The sequence below is a fragment of the Bufo gargarizans genome, chromosome 9 (assembly GCF_014858855.1).
Source record: "Bufo gargarizans isolate SCDJY-AF-19 chromosome 9, ASM1485885v1, whole genome shotgun sequence".
NCBI lineage: Eukaryota > Metazoa > Chordata > Amphibia > Anura > Bufonidae > Bufo > Bufo gargarizans.
The window spans coordinates 120212502-120237719 of NC_058088.1; the positions used below are offsets into that span (position 1 = coordinate 120212502).

The window sequence follows — 25218 nt, forward strand, 5'->3', positions numbered from 1 at the left end:
AAATAAAGTGAAAAAAAGTTGAAAAAATGAATTCCCCCCCCCCAAAAAAAATTAAAAGTTTCAAGTAAAAATAAACAAAAATGTCATTTTCTCCAAATAAAGTTTAAAAAAATTGGTAAAAAATAGGGGGAAAAAAAAGACATATAGGTATCGCCTCGTCTGTATCGACCGGCTCTATAAACATATCATATGACCTAACCCCTCAGGTGAACACCGTAAAAAAAACTAACAAAAAAAACTGTGCTAAATAAACTATTTTTTTTGTCACCTTACATCACAAAAAGTACAACAGCAAGCGATCAAAAAGGCGTATGCCCACCAAAATAGTACCAATCTAACCGTCACCTCATCCCGCAAAAAATGAGCCCCTACCTGAGACAATCGCCCAAAAAATAAAAAAACTATGGCTCAGAATATGGAGACACTAAAAGATAAATTTTTTTGTTTTAAAAAGCTGTTATTCTGTAAAATTTACATAAATTAAAAATAAATATACATATTAGGTATCGCTGTCTCCATATCGACTGGCTCTATAAAAATATCACATGACCTAACCCCTCAGATGAACACAGTAAGAAAATAAAAACAGTGCTAAATAAATCATTTTTTGTCAACCTTCCATCACAAAAAGTGTAATAGAAAGCGATCAAAAAGTCATATGCACCCCAAAATAGTGCCAATCAAACCGTCCTCTCATCCCGCAAAAAATGAGACCCTACCTAAGATAATCACCAAAAAACTTAAAACTATGGCTCTCAGAATATGGAGACACTAAAACAAGATTTTTTTTTTGTTTCAAAAATGATATTATTGTGTAAAACTTACATAAATAAAAAAAAAGTATATATATTAGGTATCACCGCGTCCGTATCGACCGACTCTATAAAAATATTACATGACCTAACCCCTCAGGTAAAAACCGTAAAAAATGGGGTGTTTCTGTAAACTTACAGAATCAGAGCCATAAATATTGAGTTTTGTTTGGCTGTTGACCCTTGCTTTGTAACTGGAAAAAAAAATATTAAAATGGAAAATCGGCCAAACAAGGGAAATTTTGAAATTGTATATGTATTTTCCATAAATTCTTGTAGAACACCTAAAGGGTTAAAAAAAAGTTTGTAAAATCAGTTTGGAATACCTTGAGGGGTGTAGTTTCTAGAATGGGGCCATTTTTGGGTGGTTTCTATTATGTAAGCCTCACAAAGTGACTTCAGACCTGAACTGGTCCTTGAAAAGTGGGTTTTAGAAAATTTTTGAAAAATTTCAAGATTTGCTTCTAAACGTCTAAGCCTTGTAACGTCCCCCAAAAAATAAAATGTCATTCCCAAAATGATCCAAACATAAAGTAGACATATGGGTAATGTAAATTAAAAACTATTGTTGTAGGTATTACTATGCATTATAGAAGTAGAGAAATTGAAACTTGGAAGATTGCAAATTTTTCCAAATTTTTGGCAAATTTGGTATTTTTTATAAATACAAATTTTATTTTTTGACTCCATTTTACCAGTGTCATGAAGTACAATATGTGACGAAAAACAATCTCAGAAGGGCCTGGATAAGTCAAAGCGTTTTAAAGTTATCACCACATAAAGTGCCACTGGTCAGATTTGCAAAAAATGGCCTGGTCCTTAAAGAGGACCTTTCACCAGAATAAAACTTCTAAACTAACTATACAGACATGTAGAGCGGCGCCCAGGGACCCCCCTGCACTTACTGTTATACCTGGGCGCCGCTCCGTTCTCCCGTTATTGCCTCCGGTATCTTCATATGTTAGGCTCCACCCAGGGGAACCTGCCGTCGGCTCATTCTCCCATGCTGTAGCGCTGGCCAATCACAGCGCTCAGCTCATAGCCTGAGAGAGAAAAAAGCCTTTCAGGCTATGAGCTGAGCGATGTGATTGGCCAGCGCTGCAGCATGGGAGAAGGAGGCGCCGGCAGGTTCCCCTGGGTGGAGCCTAACTATGAAGATACCGGAGGCAATAACGGGAGAACGGAGCGGCGCCCAGGTATAACAGTAAGTGCAGGGGGGTCCCTGGGCGCCGCTCTACATGCCTGTATAGTTAGTTTAGAGGTTTTATTCTGGTGAAAGGTCCTCTTTAAGGTGAAAATGAGCCCGCTCCCTAAGAAAATGTATAGAAATCATGTTCTACACACCCTTTCCCTTTGGTTTAACCCCTCCTTAAAAGGAAGATGGACATTGATCCAGGGATTTTTTCCGTGGATCAATATAGCAGGATTACAGGTTGGACTTGATGGACTTTTGTCTTTTTCCAACCTTAACAACTATGTAACTATGTAGCTATGGGGTATCAACATAACCGTATTGACCTACAGAATAAAGTTATAATATATACTTTTCTGTTCTGGCATTTGATAAGGAATGAACTGACATAGTTGCAGATGGGGTTAAATGTGCAGCTAGAAGAGCGCCTACCATCTCAAACTATGTTAGTCCAAGCCTATACCAGGAAAAGAAAAAATCACAGCCTGTCTGACTTACAACTAAAGGGAGCTACAGGTGCGGACATCATAGATGCATCTGTTGCACCCATATGTCGATTTCCAATACCTTTGTTTCAGCTTTAAATGGCGGGATTTTTCAAATGAAAACATACCTCAATTTTAACACAAACCTTTGCAGTTTATTTAATTACATGTAAAAAATGCAAAGTGCAATATGTGGGTTGCACCACTAATGCCATCAAAGCCAGAATACGCAAACACATTTCCGATGTGCCCCACCATGGCAGCCGCAATATATCTGCAGCTAGTCTGCATTTTGCTGTCTGCCATGGTGGTGACACATCGGATCTGGTGGTACTGCCCAAAAGAGGAGGAGACCACAGAAGAAAATGATTAAATAGAGAATCCTTTTGGATTTTCGCACTGAACACGCGACAACCTGATGGTCTGAACAAACGTCTAGACTTAATTCTGCAACAATAACCTACTCTATTAGTTTCCCTGCAGCTTCCCAATTTTTATGAAAAAAACTTTCAACTTTATTTTTATTTCCTACAGCCACTATATGTCTCATGCATTTTTGTATAGGCTTTCTAATTGTCTAGTGTATGGTTTCTTTCTTTTTCTCATGAGAAGCTTTGCCCATAGGCGTGGCATTTTTTACAGGGTGTCTGCAGTCATGTGACCACAATTAGTGAAGACAGGTGCAGTCCCTCTATAAATACTGCCACTTTTAATGTCGTATTGTGTCATGAGTAAGGGCTTGAATTGTTTTTGGTAGCCCGAAATGCGTAGACAAGACTTTTGCAATTGTAACTGGATGTGATTTTACCGCAAACAAAATACATTTTCCCTTTACCGAAGTGGAGCTGGATTTCTTGAACCCTATTGCATTGTGTTACCCGGGCCTGACACGGGTCCTCTGTGCTCACAGGTGAAGGTGGGGCAGGTGAGAGCTGCTGAACTTTCCTTTTTTCTATACTGCATAGAGAACCCCATAAAAAATGAAAGAAAAAACAAAAACTCCCTATCTCACCCTCTAAACAAAATGTATAAAAAGGGATAGAAAAAGTCATATGAACCCTAAATTAGTACAAATAAAAACTACAGCTTCTCCTGCAAAAAAACTAGTCCTCACACAGCTCAGTCAACAAAATAAATAAAAAGGTATGGCTCCTAACAACAGTTAAGGCAAATTTCATGGTAGAAAATCCATATGTTTCTATGCAGCCAATAAACATGCAGTGGGGTACTGGCACGCACTGTAATGCCATAGCCATGTTGACTACTGGCATTACAGTGATTGGCTCGCCGGAAGGCATCATCGGGTGCTATAAAGCACCCAATGACACGTGTTTGGCTCAGTGTTAGTCAGGGAGAGCTGAGCATAGGAAGAGAAAAACAGTATAGTGAGTGTTTTCTGAAGATTTTTATTACAAAAACTTTTCAGAGACCCAAAATTTATTTTAGGGTCCATTCACACGTCCGTTGTTTCTTTCCTGATATGTTCCGTTTTTTGCGGAACAGATCTGGACCCATTCATTTTCAATGGGTCCTGAAAAACAAATCGGACATTGTGCTGTCCGATTTTTTTCAGGACCCATTGAAAATGAATGGGTCCAGATCTGGTCCAGATCTGTTCAGCAAAAAACGGAACAGATCAGGAAAGAAACAACGGACGTGTGAATGGACCCTAAAGGACTATTGTGTGTGTGACAGCAGCAATATATGTTTGTAGTGCAACCTGTGCTAAATTGCTCAGTCTTAGGGAGAGCTGTGCATAGGAAGGGACAGAGTGTAGGGACTGTTATTGAAAGATTTTTATTAGAAAAACTTTTCAGAGACCCAAAAGTCCTTCTAAGAACTATTGTGTGTGACAGCAGCAATATATTTTTTTTTTAGCGCATCCTGCGCTAAATAGCATCTAATAGGCTGCTGCGGACTGTAAAATTATCTGCGCCACATCTCCTGTGTAAAGTGTGTGGATCCCTAGAATATCTATGACATCCAGTGTACTTTTTCCATAGACGGTGTCCGCTGCGGAAAGTGACATTAGCTGGCCCACATCTCCAGTGTAAAGTGTGCGAATACCTAAAATATCAGTGACATCCAGTGTACTTTTTCCGTAGACAGTGTCTGCTGCAGACAGTTAAATTTTTCACGCCACATCTCCCGTGTAAAGTGTGCGCATCAAAAAAATATCTGTGACATGCAGTGTACTTTTTCCGTAGACGGTGTCCGCTGTGGACAGTTAAATTATCCGTGCCACATTTCCTGTGTAAAGTGTGCGCATTCCTAAAATATAATCGACATCCAGTGTACTTTTTCCGTAGAGGGTGTCCACTGCGGACAGTGACATTAGCTGCGCCACATCTCCAGTGTAAAGTGTGCGCATCCCTATAATATCATTGACATCCAGTGTACTTTTTCCATAAACGATGTCCGCTGCGGACAGTTAAATTATCCGCGCCACATTTCCATGACTGTGTCCGCTGCGGAAAGTGACATTAGCTGCACAACATTTCCAGTGTGATGTGTGAGCTTCCCCAAAATATCTGTGACATACAGTGTACTGTTTCCGCAGACGGTGTCCGCTGCTGACAGTGACCTTACCAGGGCCACGTCTGCAGTGTAACGTGTGTGCTTCAAAAATGTATCTGTGACATACAGTGTACTGTTTCCGTAGACTGTGTCCGCTGCTGGCAGTGACCTTACCATGTATGTGGATCCGTCTGACAAATGCATTGAAATATCGGATCCGTCTCTCCGGTGTCATCTGGAAAAACGGATCCGGTATTAATATTTTTTTGCATTTTTAGAGGTCTGAGCATACGCAGACTGAAAAGCCGGATCCGTTTTGCCGGAACACTCAATGACGGATCCGGCACTAATACACTTCAATGTAAATTTATGCAGGATCCGGCATTCCAGCAAGTGTTCAGTATTTTTGTCCAGAGATAAAACTGCAGCATGCTGCGGAATTATCTCCGTCCAAAAAACGTAAAAGGGACTGATCTGATGCATTCAGAATGCATTAGGATAAAACTGATACGTTTTTTTCCGGTATTGAGCTCCTGTGATAGAACTCAATACCGGAAAACAAAAACGCTAATGTGAAAGTACCCTTACAGATGAGGACACCATCGGTGCAAATGTTGCCTAAATATTTCTTCCCGGGTCACTAAATTTTCAAGCGATATCACTGGAGAGCAATTCGAAATAAATACTTTCTAAATTCTTCCTCCACTTACGTTATCTATCTATTGAAATGTACACGTGGACTACAGTAAATAGGCCGCAGTACCCTAAACTTGAGGGAAAGAATTAATCGCTGGAACATAACGAATAGCTTCACGAAACATGGAGTATCCAGACAATTTCTTCAAGCTCATAATAATCAAGCTCATAAAAATTTAGACGCAAAGAGATGTTCTGGATCTTCAAGATGCAGACAATAGAACCATACGGCATAAATGAAACCCTTGAGAGCAACTGTTTTTAATTCATCCTTACTATTCATCTACCCCTGATCTTCCATTTTAATATACGTTCCCGCATCAGTTCCACCACCCTTCCACTAGCTCAATTATACCTATACCTTTGTCTCACTCTGACCTTTTCCCTCATCTACACCCATTTCCACTCAGACCAGATTAATAGAACTACCATCATTCCCATCACTTTCAAACCACGCAATACCTTCCCACTATCCACCCGCTCCTATCCGTTCAGGATCATGTCTCTCTAAAGCCTCCACCTAATTCCCCGCCCCGGCCCTCATGTTCTAATAAACCCCACACATCCCGATATTTTCCATTTACATCATGTTCCCTACATCTTACATTCCTTCTCCCCACCGTCACACTCCTTCAGTCCCTCTGCACATTACCTCTCCTAATAAATCATTTGTCCCCATTATTCCACCCCCCCCCATATCCCCTTAGTCATACCCATTTAGTCATCCCACTCGTATGTCCTTTTTTATATGTTCCCCATATCCCATATTCATCACCACAGATATTGTGCTTCCAATTCATTCATTTGTTCACCCCCACATTGTCTCAATTAACATCCATCTCGGACGCCCGACAACCAGTGATTCCATCCCTTCTTGTCCCCTCAGTCCCACACATCACTTTTTGAGTCTCCCCTGTTCCAATACAGACGAGACAGCTGAAGTACTCCGACACCCAGCGCACAGACTGTGTGCGCATGCGGCGATACAACGGACAGCCCCTATCCCTCAGCGCACACACAGTGTGCGCACATAGTATAGTACATGACAGCCCCGATCCTCCGGGTCGGCCGGCTGTCAATCCAAGGCCCCACCCCCTCTCCTCCGGTTCTTGAAGGCGCGCTTTCTCACACATGTGAGAAGCCGCACTGTGTGCACGGATTCCACAGGTACCACCAACGATCGCTTTTTCTCTTATTTAATCATTTATCCAGTTTTTTCCATCACTTAATTTCTTCCTCCAATAGTAGTGTAATGTTTTATTATCATTGCTTTATGCTTCAGCCCTCATCTTTAACAGTTTTATGTCACCACATTCAATCAATTCCTTTCAAAACCACACATGTCATGCTGTCTGCACTCCATAGCCTTGACTTCTCTCAGTCCCACACATTACAGCGGTCGTATCTAAAACACACATAGTGACCTCTATAGGGATCTCTCTCCCCCACATTTCCTCTTGATTCAATCACCCGATCAGTCCCCCCTCATTATATACGGTATATCTAGCCATTTAATCATGCGTCTTCTATATATCTCTATATAATTCCACTTCAGATGAATTATTCTCTTCTCCCATCATCATCATATGCGATTTGTATCAAGCACTAGCTATCCTCTAATTATATATTATCATTATGAACACAAAGGGCGCGTATGAACCATTTTATTTTTTTACTATTGCCCCAGATGCTTTCTGCAGTGTTCATGGTACGTTTGTCTATGAACTATATGTGACTATACCAGCACTTTTTAATCCCTCAAAAAAGTGTTTTTGTACAATTTAGCATATTTTATTATATAGAAAATTTGATGATATTGGAAAAAATTATTTTATATCTCTATCCTCTATCATTATATGTTTTTTATTTATATTTTTTAATTATTTTTTTATATCGTGTTTTTTTTTTACTTGAGAAAGGAGTACATTAAACTAAAACGCATTGTCGCTTACTACTAAAAAATAAAAAATTGTTTCTATATACATCCATCGAGGTCTTGTATTTGTGTCAAGAGGTATCACACTGTGCGTACTATCCTAGTACACATCTCCCTATTGAATTCTTGTTTGAGGGATTTTCATCCATTCTTCCCTGCAAAAGAGGTTTATCCACAGATTTTCAATGATGTTTAGATCTGGGCACTGTGAGGGCCATGGTAAAGCCTTCACCTTGCACCTTTTGAGGTAGTCTATTGTAGATTTTGAGGTGTGCTTAGAATCATTATCCATTTGTAGAAACAATCCTATTTTCAACTTTAGATGTTTTGCAGCAGATAGGTTTGGTTCATTTGCTGAAATTTCATTGAATCCATTCTTCCCTCTACCCTTGAAATGTTTCCTGAGTCACTGGCTGAAAAACATCCCCAAATCATGATTGACCCACCTCAATGCTTAATGGTTGGAGAGTTGTTCTTTTCATTAAATTCTGTGCCCTTTTTTCTTCAAACATGCCTTTGCTCATTGTGGCCAAAGAGTTCTATTTTAACCTCATGCATCAGGCTTGTTTAGATGTTTTCTTCTGATGACTCTTCCATGAAGGCCATATTTGTGCAGCTGTCACTGAACAGTGGAATATTGTACCATAACTCCAGTGTCTGCAAAATTGTCCTGAAGGTCTTTTACAGTCAAGCGGGGATTCAGATTTGCCTTTCTAGCAATCGTACAAGCAGGTTTCTCAGAAAATTTTCTTGGTCTTCCAGACCTTCTCTTGACCTCCACTGTTCCCATTAACTGCCATTTCTTAATGACATTTTGAACTGAGGAAATGGCAAAAAAAACAGCCTTTTCCTGCTTTTTGGGCCTCAAGCATTTTCATTTTCAGAGCGTTAGCAGCTAGTTAGAACAACACATAGCGGCTGTTTTTTGAGACAAGGTTACAGGAGTCTAATGGGGTCATTTATCAAACTAGTGTAAAGTAGAACTGGCTTAGTTGCCCATAACAAACAATTAGATTACACTTTTCATTTTTCAAAGGAGCTGTCAAAAATGAAAGGTGGACTCTACTTTACACCAGTTTGATAAATAACCCCCCAAGTATTTATAAAGCTTTGAAATTTGCAAAACCTGGCCTTTCCTAACGATGATTGTGAACAAGCCTTAACCTTAACAGGCAATTTAAGGGGTGAGACTTCGGTCAAAGTTCTCATACTTTTCCATGTTACTTCTTTCCTTTTTTCACTCTAAAATTGTACAAAATCAAAATAATACATTGATATTGATTAAAATGTTGGTAAGTGATCTTTAAAGTTAGACCTTTTAGAGATGATTTCATCCTATACTGTTCACAGTAACAGTAATTTTGACCAAGAGTGTCCAAACTTTTGCATGCCACTGTATGTTTAAATTATAGATGAGAAAATTTCTTGATTAATTTTATGTCCGATCTGTGAAATATTTTAAAAATATGATTTGTGGCAGAATCAAATCTAAACTTGAGGTCTCCTAGAGTGACACCAAATGCATGGCTGACAGTGTTGGCAAACAGCATGTTTAAAAACACACTGCACCATCGCATTTGTTATGCTTTTTAAGATTAGGGATGTTCAAAAAATTGTCCCTTATTTGGGGCAGAGATGTTTAACCTCTTGACGCATTTGGACATAACTGTACGTCCAAATTGCAAGTGACTTACTGATTTGGACGTACAGTCACGTCCAAACTACCGGGTGTCACAGCCCTGGAGTCTCCACTCTCCCCGAGAGCAGGGACACCAGGGAAGCCGACAAGGGACCAATCAGAATAACAATCGGAGTGCGGCACTGTGAAAATGCAGATTTCAGACTGTTATCTCCACTCTGGAGATTGCAGCCTGAAATAGGGTAAGACCCCCTGTGTGCCCCCAGTGAATTTAGTGCCCCCCAGGGCCTCTGTTAATGCCCCCAGATGCCGCCATTTCCCCTCTTCCCTTTATTCCCCCTGCTCCTCTGTGCTGGTATTGATGGCAGCGGCTCAGGAATGGAGCCGCTGCCATCAGCAGAGAGTGTTTGCTGTAATTTATAGCTGACACTCTGCTGCAATGGCCGAAATCTGTGCTGGCACCGATCTCGGCCGTTTAACCCCATATATGCCGGGGTCAGTAGCCGCCCGAGGCATCCAAGGGGTTAGGAGGGAGGGAGCTCCCTCTATCTTCTATCTGGCCGCTGCTGCTGCAATGGCAGCGGCCCGATGGTTACCATGGCAACCGGACACCTTGCAAAGGCGTCAGGGCTGCCATGTATCTAAGGTCTGATCAGCCTTAGTCTAAATGTAGCACAGACTATACAGTGCATTACAATAGATGACTATTGCAATGCACTGTATAGCCATCAGGCCCACTGGATCTTCAAGATCCAAATGGGTCTTGATTAAAAAAAGTAAAAAAAAAGTGTAAAAAAAATATTAAATAAATAAAATGAAAATACAAATAAAATAAAAATTGTCATCGGTTCATTTATAAGTTATAAAAAAAAATGAAAATCTACACATAATTGGTATCGCCACATCCGTAATGACCTGATCTATAGAAGTATCATGTTAGTAACTACGCACGTTGAACTCCGTAAAAAAATTATGTAAAAACAATGACAATTGCTGTTTTTGTCCCCTCACCTCCATAAAAATATAAATAACAAGTGATCAAAAAGTCATATGTACCCCAAAATGATACCAATAAAACTACAGCTTGCCCCTCAAAAAACAAGCCCTCACACAGCTACACTGGTGAAAAAAATAGTTAGTATATGACGATGTAAAATATAATTTACAAAGGTACATCTAAAAAAGTTGTAAAACATATCAAAACTATATAAATTTGGTATCGCCATGACCATATCAATCCACAGAATAAAATGATCATATATTTATCCCAACGAGAACCCCATAAAAAATATAAATAAAAAACACTTACAGAATTGCCATTTTTACCCACTTCACCTCCACAAAAAATGTTATAAAAAGTAATCAAAAAATCATATGCACCCCAAAATAATACCAATAAAAACTACAGCCTGTCCCACAAAAAACAAGTCGTCAAACAGCTAAATTGGTGAAAAAATTAAAAGGTTATGGACTTTAGTATATGACAATGCAAAATATTTTATTTTTAACACAAAAGTGATTTTATGCTGAAAAAGTAGTAAAACAAAAAAAACTATATAAATTTGGTATCACCAAAAGCATATCAACCCACAGAATAAAATTATCAGTTCATATTTACAGTAAGAGGAACCCCATAAAAAAATTAAATGTACCCCAAAATTAGACCAAATTTCACTTCACTCATAGATTTATTCCTTGAGGGGTGTAGAATCCAAAATGGGTTCACTTTTTGGGGTTTTCTTTCTAGGGGTACCTCAGGTTCTCTTCAAATGTGACATGGTGCCCAAAAACTATTTCAGCAAAATCTGCCCTCTGTTTACAATATGGAGCTCTTTTCATTCTGCGCCCTGCTGTGTGCCCATACAGCAGTTTACAATCACATATGGGGTGTTTCTGTAAACGGCAGCATCAGGGTAATAAATATTGAGGTTTGTTTGGCTGTTAATCCTTTCTGTGCTACAGGAAAAATTTATCAGAATGGAAAATCTGCACAAAAAAATGTAATATTAAAATTTTCCCTCCATTTTGCTTTAATTCTTGTGGAATACCTAAAGGGTTAACAAAGTTTCTAAAATCAGTTTTGAATAACTTGAGGGGTTAGTTTATAAAGTGAGGTCATTTATAGGTGGTTTCTACTATGCAAGCCCCAAAAAGTTACTTCATAACTAAACTGGTCCTTAAGAAATGGGTTTTGGCAAGTTTCTTAAATTTTTTTTTTCCTTTTAAGCCTTCTAACTTCCTGAAAAAAATAAAATGGCATTAAAAAAAATGATGCCAACATAAAGTAGACATATGTAATAACTATTTTATGAAGTATCGCTATCCGTCTTAAAAGCAGAGAAATTCTAATTTAAAAAATAGCAAATTTTCTCCGAATTTTCTGCAAATCTTGTATTTTTTTTATGTATAAAGGTAAAATGTATCAACTAAAATTCACCACTAACATAAAGTATGTTGTGCCACGAGAAAACAGTCTCAGAATGGCTTGGATTAGTAAAAGCGTTCCAAAGTTATTACCAGATAAACTGACACGTCAGATTTGAAAAATGGGGCTCCGGCATTTGGTCCAAACTGACTGTCCCTTGAAGGGGTTAAACACACATGTATCTGTTATCAGAAAAAAAACAGTGGCTTGTTAGGAGCAAGAATCCAAATATTATGCCTTAGGCTACTTTCACACTAGCGCTATTAATTCCGCTATTGAGACCTGTCATAGAAAACGCTTCAGTTTTGTCCCCATTCATTGTCAACGGTGACAATACTGAACTGAACGAAACGGAATGCACCAAAATGCATTCCCTTCCATTTGGTTGTGTCCCCATCGTGGACAGGATAACGCAGAAATGGTGTTCATTACGGATCCGTCATGGTTATATAAGACATAATACAACCGGGTCCATTCATGACGGCAGCATGCAGTTGTATATTCACCCTATCCTGACACTGGGTCACCAGGAATTTTTCCGACACAGTGAATGGCCTGTCTACCTCTTCATACACCTGTATGTCATATCAGAGCAGCAGAAAGTCTCCCAGTCCTCATCTGGGGGCTATGTAAACACCTTCACTCCTTGGCAGCTATGTCCATTGACCGCAAGATAGTGTCAAGTGACGTGATTCACCCATGTCACTGCTTTTTGTGCTGTCCCTGGATCCTCTTCAACGCATGTGCTGAACAGTAAATTAAAATCACACAAGCACAGCAGAGGATTGATCCACGGAAAGCACAGAAAGCAGTGACATGAGTAAGATACGATGTGTCATATAACAAATACTGTATTTTTCGCCCTTTAAGACACACTGGTCCATAAGACACACCTAGGACAATAAGAAAAAATATTTTTCATTAGACCTCAGGTCAGACAGCAATCAGACCCTTAATGTTAATCGGACCTCAGATCACAGCTCCAATCAGATCCCCAATGCAAATAAGACCCCAGTAAGACCTCAGATCAGACCCACAATTAGACCTCAGCTCACACCCCAAAGTAAAAGACCCCCAATCACACCTCAGCCCCCATGCCTCATTTGATTAGCCCCATGCCTCTTTTGATCAGCCTCAGTCTCAAATTAGCCCCCATGCCTCATTTGATCAGTCCCCAGCCTCCTTACAGCCCCCATGCCTCTTTTAATCAACCCCCATTGCCTCAGATGTGCCCCATGCCTCAGATGACATAAAATAAAAAAATCACTTACCTCTCCTTCTCTGGGCACCTCCGCTACACACCCCAGTGCTCTTCTTCCTCCTCCTCCGTCGGCTGTGTTGTGAACCGGCGTGCACAGAGCACCCTCACGCTGTGCGCAGCCACAGCACAGCCAACAGTGGAGGACCAGGAAGCCGTGAGTACAGAGCCCTCACTGTTTCCCAGTCCTCCGGTACTAATGAGCGCTTCCATAATGGAAGCAGTCATTAGTATTCACCCCATAAGAGGCAGGGACACTCCATAAGAGGCAGGGGGATAAAAACTGCATGTCTTATGGGGCGAAAAATACAATAGGTTAGGAGCTATTGTCAAATAATTTCAGAATCTGGCCAACCTCCTCAATATTCAATGCATTAGTCCAGTGCTGATTTTTCTGAGAAACCTTCTTACCTTCAGACGCATATAAGATGGCCCTAAAAAGGCTGCATCCTGTGTAGTTCTACTGGAGAAAATGTAGATCATTGTGGTGCCATATGATGATCTAAGCTCAGTTCAGGAGAACCATGGAAAAGCTATGATGGCATCCAAAATATGGACCCTAAAATGCAGCACAATCAAAAATGGGACTGTGTGATGATATCCTAATTCTTTATAAATTCTAAGTAAAGTAACAGGTTCTGTAAATGTTTCTAATCTTAAAGGCCATGTACACCTTCGGGGGATTTTTTTTATGATTGCATTTTTATCAATTTAGGCAAAAAAAATAATATTTCAATTGGTCTTTATTAAAAAAATTTAGTGGTTCTGTCACAAAGGGTTAACTTTTTTTCGAGCTGTGTGAATGGTACTTTCACTTTGTGCTGGTCATCTAATAAACCTTATCTCTAAATGACTAAAAAGTCATAAACAGTTATTTAAAGCCACATTATTATTAGTAAGATATGAATTGAGCTATAATTAATGTTTATAAGGTCAGAGATCAGAGACAAGAAGCCTGTCAGCTGAGCCGCCTGACAGAACAGAGTGAAAAATCTGATTCTGCTACTAGAGAAACTCAAGACTGCACAAAGACAGTGGTTCACCATTTTTAATAAAGACCTACTGAAAAAAAATATTTTTAGCTCAAAATGAGTACAATACAATAATAAAGAAAAATTGCCCTCAAATGCTTGGTGTTCATTCAGTAATGGTATGTTCACAAGACCACATTTTAAAAATCCAAATTAAATTCATATGAAATCTGTTCTTTATTGATCTCAATGTACGTCCATCTTGGTTATCATGAACCTGCAGATTTTCTCAGTGTAGATTTGTGAGTGCAGATTTGAAACCAATTTTGAGAAGTGACATGTCTTGACACAGATTCCACATAGAAATCTTTGCAGGTTAGCCAAATACAGTGGAGCTATGTAATCTGCCTGTGAAGCCATGGCAGTTCAAACTGCAAATCTATGTCAGAAATACAAAGGTCAGCCTTGGATTTCTACTGCAAACTCTTATTTGGATTTTCTCACATAATTTAATAATCGTGTGAATGTTCAACAAGGCTTACTTAACCATCCAGTGGTTGGTGATCTTACAATGATTGAAAGCTATCTCTGTATATACACCAATACAGGGAAATTTCTTAACCCCTTAACCCACGATGACATACCAGTTTGTTAAAAGCATTATGGAGTTGTAGGGGTTGGACTCACACGTTAAGCTCACTTCAGATGCAGCAGATTCCAGTTGAACAATACAGTAGGCACCCACCAGCAGAGACTCTGTTCAGAGATAAATTCAATCCTGGTCATTTATCCCCTGGAATGCCATGGTCTGCAGCGATTGCAGCATCTATCGGGTTAAACAGAGGGAGAGGGCAATCTCTGCCTTGCAATCGGAGCCCCAGCAGCATTATCGCAAGGCCCTAATTGGCTGCTATGACAGCCTGGGGCCTTGTGAAGGCTACCAGCGCAGTCATAACTAGTTGCCTGAAAAGCTGTGCCCAAGGCATGGCCTGACAGGCAGCCAGTGAAAATACCACAGATCGCAGCAGTATGGTATAAGCGATTAGAAGATTGCGTGTTCAATAACAAAACAAACATTTACATAAAAAATTATAATAATAATAAATAAATAAATAAATAAAAATACACACATATATATATATATATATATATATATATATATATTTGTGGTCGTGGATAAAATACGAACTCGGGCAGCGTGCCCGCCTTGAACCTAAACCGGCTGAGGTGTGCCTGGAGCCGGGTACGAGAGCAGCCTATAAGGAGGCTGCCCTAAAGGAGGAGCCTTAAAATAAGGGGAATGGGTGGGTAGGTCCACGACCGGAACGCCTACCAGGTGAGGGAGAGAGGGGGCTTATAAAGGCTCAAGCCCCTCCCACAAATGCAGGCTGAGCTTCAGCCTTACCAACTTGTGGTCGTGGCTAAAATACAAACTCGGGCAGCGTGCCCGCCTTGAACCTAAACCGGCTGAGGTGTGCCTGGAGCCGGGTACGAGAGCAGCCTATAAGGGGGCAAAAAGGAAACCAAGATAGTTAAATTCAAGACTTTTATTACCTCATAACACTAGAGACTGAAACACTTGCGAAATCTTCACCTGTGGGTTAGGTATATACCTGGCGAAGCAAGACAAGCGCCACCTTCCCATCCTTCGGATGACATGAGCGGGGACCCTGTATCGGGAAGCCGCGGAAGCCGCTCCAATGCGGAAGGAATGGCCGGATATAGATCCGGGGTCAAACCAAAAGCCAGCAGCAATTGTACCGATGTGGCTGATGAATTGCTCTGCGGTGAGAGTGCCATTAAGATGCGGTAGTAGAGGGCTGTGAGGGGGAGCATCATGGATGGCGTGCATGAGCTGGCCAAACACCTGTACCGGGCACAATTCATTGCCAGACGGGAAAAAATTTACCTCAACCGGGGGACCTGTTTGGCTTGTCTTGGTGGAAATTAACTTGAGCATGTAATGGTCCTGGTTCCGCACCAGCTGTTCCTTGTACAGACTGCAACGCCCTGCCGCAGTGCAAGTGAATTCACCTGGCCTAAGGAACCCGCAGAAGCCCAAGTACATAGCAGCTTTAAAGACCAAGCTGGAGAAGGGCCCAAAAGGAGCACCATCCAGGGCTGAAGACAACCTCCAGAACATCTCCCCTGTGACGGCCTGTCTATGGGACGGGGGATTGACCCTACCCTTCTGGACCCCTCGCAAGATGGCCTTGACCGCATGCGCAGAAAAAATGGAGCCCCCCCTGGGTCGCATGGTGTGGTGTTGGACGCCCGCCAGGTATAACTTAATGGTGTTGTATGAGAGATGCAAATGGTGATGACAATGGTCAATGAAGACCATGATGTATGGGATGTCCGCCAGGCCACCCTGCGGGTGCAGATTTGATGACTCCTGGTAGGTTCTTAGGCCTGATAGATAGTTCCTGGCTGTATTGGGGGGCGAGGGACTGCTGCGCCAGGTCTCTTGCAAAGGAGACGAGCATACTTAGCCCATTGTCAGGGAACTGAATGCCGGGGTGGGACATCTGAGTGGATCGGCTTCCGGCATGACTTGAAAAAAGAGGGTGAAATTAAACCGGGATAGCGCGTCAGACGCTATGTTTTGCTGACCCGGAATGTGGCTGCAATGTACATGGAAGTTGTGTGACAGGGCCAGCTATACCAGCTGGCGCAATAGAGCCATGATCTCTGGGGACTTAGCCCTACCCTTGGCTAAGATGTCGACTAGGGCCTGATTGTGCGTGACAAACATCACCGGCAAGTTAGCCCAGAGATGGCCCCATGCCTGAGCAGCTGCGACAATGGGGTATAACTCCAACAGGGAGGAGGTGCGGATGGACTCGCACTCCTCTAGGACGGACATGGGCCAACGGTAAACCAGCCAATGGGGACACCAAAGCAGCATCTGAAAAGATAGTCGGGCAGGAGGGTGACCATGGAGAGACGAAGAGGGAGATGCCGTTCCACTGGAAGAGGAACAACTCCCACATGGCCAGGTCTGCCATTGCCTGGCCGTCCAAATGGATGACGCTGTCCTGTTCGGGTGCCGAGGGAAGAAGCTGGAGTAGCCTCGACACGAATGTCCTTCCCTGGCGCATGATCCTAGAGGCGAAATTAAGCCGGCCCAGAAGAGATTGTAACGCGACTCTAGTGAGGTACCCAGAGGAGGCAGCGTGGGAAATGACCTCTCGGCACTGAGCGAGTTTCTCTTACGGGAGGCTGGCCTGCAGGCTGACAGAATACAGGATGATGCCCAGGAACGAGACCCTCGTGGCGGGACCCTCAGTCTTGGAATGGGCGACCGGAACATCCAGACTGGGGAACATATCCAGGAGGACGGCGAGAATGCCAGATCCGCCCTGCGGGTCCTCCACGACCAGAAAGTCATCTAGGTTGTGGATGACTGGCTGGAGGCCACTGTGACGGACCAAGATCCAATGTAGCGCTTTGGCCAACTGGTCGAATAACCAGGGGCTACTTTTGGATCCGAAGGTAAGTCTGTTGGCAAAATAATACTGGCCGTCCCACTCGATGCCATAGAACCGCCACAACTGAGGTTGGATGGGAAGGAGCTTGAACGCATCGGCGATGTCAACCTTTGCCAACCAAGCGCCCCTGCCATGCAACAGGATGGCTCGAATTGTGTCGTCTATGGAGTACCGCATAGCAAATACCTCCGATGGAATCAGGGAATCGAGGCTGGGAATCGCAGAAACGTGAGGGGCGGACAGGTCATATATCAACCTTTTTTTATTAGTGTTTTTCTTGGACACTAGGCCGATAGGGTTGATGCGCCATGATGCAAAGGGGATGAGCAGGAAAGGGCCTATGAGGAAACCTTTCTCCATCTCAGACTGGAGCAACTCGCTAGTCGCTGGAGGGTCCAGGATGGCTGACAGCAGATTCCTGCCTTCCCAGGGAACCTGTGGCAGTGTAATGAGCCCTGTGTGGAACCCCTGCCAGAAGCCTGCCAACAGAAACGCCAGGAAGTTCTGATCGTGGTGATCCCGAAGGAGAGCCACCAAGAGGTCCACATTAATGTCGGCTAGTCAGGATCCCTTGGCTGCTTTTTTAGGACAGGCGGACCGCGAATGGGCTCTGAAACACAGGGAGCACACATGGAGAGATCTGCAACTGGCATAGGAGTAACCCCTGAGTTAAAATTGTTGCAGACCTGACTTCTTCCCAAGTAGACAATGGGTCGGCCCAGCTTGTCAGTGGAGGGGTTGGACGGCAGAGACCCGGAGGTTCCCAGGAGAGCCCTGTCCGGAGATGGGTGAGCGCTATTTGGGTACCATTCAGACGAGTGAAAAATGGACTGGAACATTGCGCAGGTGGGTGTCCTGAGGCCAGTGAAGTGATGACAGAAGAGCTCTGTGTCAATTGAGGACCAGCTGGTAACATATTGGAACTGCGCCAAAGCTGTAGCCGCCGAGAAGGAACGATGGTAGTCGTAGAAGGCTGAACCACCATACTTGTGACCTAGGTCAGTGACCAGATACAAGTAGCTGTCCAGCTCTTCCCTCCTTTCAGGCTGTGCGGTGCAGACAATGTCTCTGAAGAGGCTAAACGCTAAGACAAACTCAGGAATAGACAATTTGCGATTAAGCCGAGAGTCCTTGGCCCTGAGGACCACAGACACATCTCCACAATTGATCACCCTGTTCTCGGGCACATCCTGAGTGGCAATGAGGATCGATGTCAGGTTAACGTCCTTCCCTGCCAGAATGTCCCTCTTGAGGTTGTCAGGAATGAAATGCGAGGGGGTCACCTGGGGAATGGGCCTGGGCGTATTTTGTGCCAACCAAACCGATGTGGACGGTGCGATCAGCGGGACGGGTGCCGGGGGCGCCATGGGTGGCCGGGATTCCAGCTCTGATACCCTCGCCCGGACGTCAGCTACAGAGTCGACCAACGAGTTCAAGGTAGACTGCAGCTGCACCAGTGATAGCTGGACGGAAGACGTCTCCGGTTGCACCACCGAAGCGCTAGAATTGACCATGAGCAGTTTGTACAGCTCTGCCTTCCTGGCGGTGGCCGGGTGCGGGATGCCTCTCCGGTTAAGCTCTACCAGCAACTTCGGAATGGTCCAACTCCTTAAGGATGATGGACCCGCCTGGCCTGACATGACCGACCCGGAGACAGGCTGTCATCCATATCTGATGCTCGAGACATAGTTGAGCTGTTGAAACAAAACGGCGTGACAGATAAAGAAAAAAAAAAAAGAAGGTGATGAAGTAACGGGATCGAAGAGGTGCAAGATGGAGAAAACACGTACCGGAATTAGAACCCGTAACACGGACTAGCAAAACCTGACCTAGCCGGACAGACAAAGAAACCAATTAAACCGTGAACATTAACCCGAGGGGTCCGCTTACGGAGTCAGTGCGAACTTACCTGTATAGGACTGATAGGAACAGTAAATAGGGAAAATCCTGAAAATAAAAGCAACAGGCGAAATTTGAGAGTGCAGAATAACGGATGACCCCATACCTGTTGGAACCAGGCGAACTGTGGAAAAAAAAATAAAAATATTATATATATATATATATATATATATATATATTTTTTTTTTACATAATGGCCCCCTAAGAGTACTGCAGAACACTGTGGCACCCCACCTGGGACGCTAATACGTTTAGCCCATGCGCCAGTGTAGGTGAACTTAGCCCTGCAACAAGAATGCTATGTTGGATGCTTTGACAGTTTAATCATGCAGGGTTTTGCAGGCAGGAGGAGGAGCCGCTCCCCCAGGACCGCTGCCCGACCAGACCGTTCACTGAAGCCGCAGGGCCATAAAGCCGGACAACCCCCCCCCCCCATTGCCAGCCTGGACGATCATGCGCTCCACGCTGGAACGCACGCCGCCGCCGCAGCCATGGTGACCGGCAAGGGGGAGGGACAAACACGCTGGCAGCACCGGGAGGCGCGTGCGTTCTGCCCTGGAACGCTCGCCGCAGAGTGCCGTCCCCGTGCCACCGCCTGTCCCAGCCATGAGCAGGCCGCGTGTGCTCCACGGTGGAACGCACACCGCCGCAGCGCCGTCTGTTACCATGGAGCATGACTAGCCGGCCGCCAGGTACCGGAAGCGCGTGCGCTCCCCACCGGACCGCGCCTGCCGCTTTGACGAGGAGTGTGTATGCCGGCAGGACCGCCGCTGTCCCTGCTTGGCATGCCTGATCCGAACGAACACTTACCCAGTCGCTGCGGGGCTGTAGCGTGAGCCGGCGGAACGAACAGAAACACACGTCCAAATGTCCAAAACGAACTCCACGACTGGAACGCCTACCAGGTGAGGGAGAGATGGGGCTTATAAAGGCTCATGCCCCTCCCACAAATGCAGGCTGAGCTTCAGCCTTACCAACATATATATATATATATATATATATATATTTATATACACACCCCCTTTCTGAAGTTTACATCTAAGGCTACTTTCACACTTGCGTTCAGAGCGGATCCATCTGGGGTCTGCACAGACGGATCCGCTCCTATAATGCAGACGATGGGATCCGTTCAGAACGGATCCGTCTGCATTATATTTTAGAAAAAGAAAAAAGTGTGAAAGTAGCTCAGACGGATCCGTTCAGACTTTACATTGAAAGTCAATGGGGGACGGATCCGTTTGAAAATTGAGCCATATTGTGTCAACTTCAAACGGATCCGTCCCCATTGACTTACATTGTAAGTCTGGACGGATCCGTTTGCCTCCGCACGGCCAGGCGGACACCCGAACGCTGCAAGCAGCGATCAGGTGTCCGCCTGCTGAGCGGAGCGGAGGCCAAACACTGCCAGGCTGATGCATTCTGAGCGGATCCGCATCCACTCAGAATGCATTAGGGCAGTACGGATGCGTTCGGGGCCGCTTGTGAGAGCCTTCAAACGGAACTCACAAGTGGAGCCCCGAACGCTAATGTGAAAGTAGCCTAAAAATCAACTATAAAAACTATTCTAATATAACAATATTTGTTGTGTGTGTGTGTGTAACAGGCAGTTCCTAAGTATTCACCCGTCTGTGGTATTCATCCTTTAACCCCTGTACATTAGCTGGAACTTGGGTTCGGGAAATGTTTTTTCCCAGTAGAAATCAATTTATGAAGTTATTACGAAAAGTCTTGCGAGACTTCGCAAAGTAATAACTTCGGCTCATCGGAGCCAATACATTCTAATACTGTACGGAGGACTCGCGCCGTACAGTATTGAAATTAAGTTTCATCCGAAGTTGATTCGCTCATCACTAGTAATAACCTGTTTCCACAGATCAGACTGAATTTTCAACGTGCAGAATTGTACAAATATGTGAGCAGTGGGCTCCCCCTATTGGTATATGTTGGTAGTCAATATAACAGCAGTTCCATACTTATCTCCATCCACCATGTGCCCTGCCATTATGTTAGGTATGCTATTTTCATGTCGTGTGACTATGTTTTTATTTCTGATACTATGTTTTTTCGACACAAATGGTTTTCGCTAGCAAAACATCTTCCATTGTTTCTCACCTGTACAGATGAAGCCAGGTAACCCTCCATAGATTAGGTCATCATTGTCAGGTAGTATGAAGGGACAGCGGGTCTGCACCTCCAGGCAGTACTGCTTGCAGGGGATACCATTACGACACTGTCGCTGGGTCACGTTAAAATACTCTGAGCATAGCCAGGCTTTGTAGACGGCCTATGGATGAAACAGAACCATGATAGTTAGAGAAAATGTCAAATGTTCACCAATTTAATCAGTCATAACCATAGTTTACAGATTATAGATGTCATAGATGAAAATATACTGATCGACCATGAGACAGGATAATATAGACATGCAAGCTATAAATGTATATAAAACTGCACCTATTTGACTGCAAAGCAGAATGATGTCTCAATTAACGCTAAACATAGAACTGGCATAATTTTAAACCCCATACTCTTAAGGGGTTAAACCACAAAAAATATTTACCACCTATCCATGGGATGGATAATAAATGTATGATTGCTGGCATAGGACTAAAGTGCTACCGAAAGTGGAATTTAGAAACTTTATCCTGAGGAAACGGATCCTTATTCTATTGCTTTAAAAACAAAGTCAAGAAATGCCACCTAGTGGTAATGATGATAAGTACACGCGATTACCAAACCATAAAATACTGCGATGGAAGTGCACTACATTTTCAGCAGTGGTACTATATGATTTTAGTAAAGCCTCCTGCTTGTAAAGTGAGAGATGCGGGTATTAATAGCATACTCAGTTTTTTGTTGTCTATGCAATGCCCTACAATATTGATGCAGATTCACCAAATACTGCTTATTTCTCTAAAATAATCTACCTCCGTATCAATGTTCAGAAAAGTATTAGGAGCTTTGCTGTTACCTAGGCCCCATGCACATGAGCACGCAAATATAATAAATTAGACACTTAGGTTCTGTGGGGCCTGAGGCATGTTCACTGGATGTTCTCACCATACAGCAGCGCACAGGAATCTAGCAATGCAGTACTCCGAATTTCTGACATATATAAGGGCACTTTCACACTTGAGCTTTTCTTTTCCGGCATAGAGTTCTGTCCTAGGGGTTCTATACCGGAAAATAACTGATCAGTTTAATCCCCCATGCATTCTGAGTTGAGAGCATTCCGTTCAGGATGCACCAGGATGTCTTCAGTCTTTTTTACTGATCAGGCAGCATGCTACGGTTTTATCTCCGACCCAAAAAACGTTGCATCCGGAAATTTTTTCCATAGGAATGTATTAGTGCCGGCATTCAAAATAATTGGAATGCCGGATCCGTCCTTCCGCCGCTGCCTTCTCAAACAGCTGATCGGCAGGGATCCCGGGTGTCGGACCTCCGCCGATCAGATGCTGATCATCTATCCAGAGGATAGATCATCAGTTAAAACAAACTGTAGAACCCCTTTAAGCAGAAGGGGATGGGGCCTCCTCTGCTTGACAATATTATCATAATTTACATAATTAAATTGGCGGAAATTATATTTGAAATCTACTAGCCCGTACCATGGGGTAAACTTCAGTTTTTGACAGAAGAAAAGCCCAACAGGTGTGTGCTTCTTAATAAGTTCAGTGCATTTTATTTTGTGAAATGCTAGTCTTAGGCTACATGCACACAAACGTTGTTTGTTTCCATGTCTGTTCCGTTTTTTTGCGGATAGGATGCGGACCCATTCATTTCAATAGGTCCACAAAAAAACGTGGACAGCACACCGGACAGCATGAGTATGTCCATTCCGTTGCCCCGCAAAAAAATAGTGCATGTCCTATTTTTTTCTAGTTTGCGGACAAGGATAGGCATTATTACAATGGATCCGCAAAAAATATGGATCCGCAAAAAAAAACGGATTCCATACGGAACGTCATACTTTTTTTTGCGGATCCAAAATTTGAGGACCACAAAACACACACGGTCGTGTGCATGTAGCCTTAGTAAGGCTTTATTCACACAGTCTGGCCACATTCACATTTCTGTTTTTCATTGACGTGTGCTGTCCGCATTTTAATATGTCTGTGCACATATCAGTATTTTTTTACTGTGATGTGGACCAAACACGCCCATGGGTCTGTAAAAATCACAGCACAAGGCCTCATGCAGACGACCGTATGTATTTTGCGGTCGGCAAAAAACGGATCAGCAAAAAATACAGATGACATCCGTGTGGATTGCATATTTTGCAGAACGGAACAGCTGGACCCTAATTGAACAGTACTATCCTTTTCCGTAATGTGGACAATAATAGGACATGTTCTACGGACATACGGAAACTGAATGCACACGGAGTACCTTCTGTTTTTTCTGCGGACCCATTGAAATGAATGGTTCCATATAAGGCCCTCAAAAAAAATGGAACGGACATGGAAAGAAAATACGTTCTTGTGCTTGAGCCCCAACACGGATGGCAGACTGACAGGAGATTGATAGGAGATTCTTTGGAAATTAATTTGCACCTGAGCAGCGTCTGTGGATTACAGATGACGCATGGAGGATCGAAACGGACACATGGACCAAAATGGACATTTTTTTTTCATGGATGTGATACTGATATGGAAATCTGAACGAGGCCTCAGTGTTTGGTCAGTGATTTCCATCAGTGATTGTGAGCCAAAAACTGCTGCGGGTCAAAACACAGAACTCGTGCAGATCTTTCCCTTAGGGCTCACGTACACTAAGGCCCCTTTCACACGGGCGAGAATTCCGCGTGGGTGCAATGCGTGAGGTGAGGTTCAATGGGGCTGTGCGTGAAAATCGCAAGCATCCGCAAGCAAGTGTGGATGCGGTGCGATTTTCACGCATGGTTGCTAGGAGATGATCGGGATGGGGACCCGATCATTATTATTTTCCCTTAGAACATCGTTATAAGGGAAAATAATAGCATACTTAATATAGAATGCTAAGTAAATTAGGGATCGGGAGGGGTAAAAAAATATATAAATAAACCCACCTCATCCACTTGTTTGCGCAGCCCGATTTGTCTTCTTTCTTCTTCTTTGAGGACCTGGGAGAAAAGGACCTTTGGTGACGTTGCTGTGCTCATCACATGGTCCATCACCATGGCGATGGACCATATAATGGACCATGTGATGAGCGCGGAGCCATCTCATGGCCCATCACCATGGTGATGGACCATGTGATGAGCACAGTGATGTCACCAAAGGTCCTTTTCCTCTCAGGTCCTCAAAGAAGAAGAATGAAGATGAGCCGAGCTTCGCGAACAAGTGGATGAGGTGAGTTAAATTATTTATTTTTTAACCCCTCCATCTCTCATTTAAGCATTCTGTATTAGCATTCTGTATTAAGAATGCTATTATTTTCCCTTATAACCATGTTATAAGGGAAAATAATAAGATCTGCAACACCGCTCCCAAACCCAAACTTCTGTGAAGAAGTCCGGGTTCGGTTCTGGGTACCAAACATGCCGATTTTTCTCACGCGCGTGCCAAGCGCACTAACACTTTGCACTCACGCTGAAAAATCGCACATTTTCCCGCAACACACCCGCGTCCAATACGGCCCTCACACACGACCTGCAATTTTTGTGGGTCAGATTCAGACCCATTCACTTCAATAGGGCCACATCCACATGTCCCTTCCGTGGCTCCGCAAAAACATAGAACATGTCCTATTAAAGAAAGGACTCTTCTATAGATGGCAGCACATTCCTTTCTGCAAAATGCAGAATGCACACTGTCAGTATCCATGCTTTGCTGGTTCGCGATTTGGGACCGCAAAAACACCAATGGTCATGTGCATGAGCCTTTAAAGTCTTGGAAAACACCTTTAAGGGTGCT

The 25218-nt window shown here is 43.3% G+C and overlaps 1 protein-coding gene across 1 annotated transcript in view; it reads right to left on the bottom strand.

Annotated features, from left to right (window-relative positions):
* Positions 1-25218, bottom strand: part of NALF2 (NALCN channel auxiliary factor 2) — a 286332-nt gene that overhangs the window by 16100 nt on the left and 245014 nt on the right. The window contains exon 2 of the mRNA XM_044268681.1: positions 21434-21605. Coding sequence (XP_044124616.1) covers positions 21434-21605 — 172 coding nt within the window. The remainder of the gene's footprint in view (positions 1-21433; positions 21606-25218) is intronic.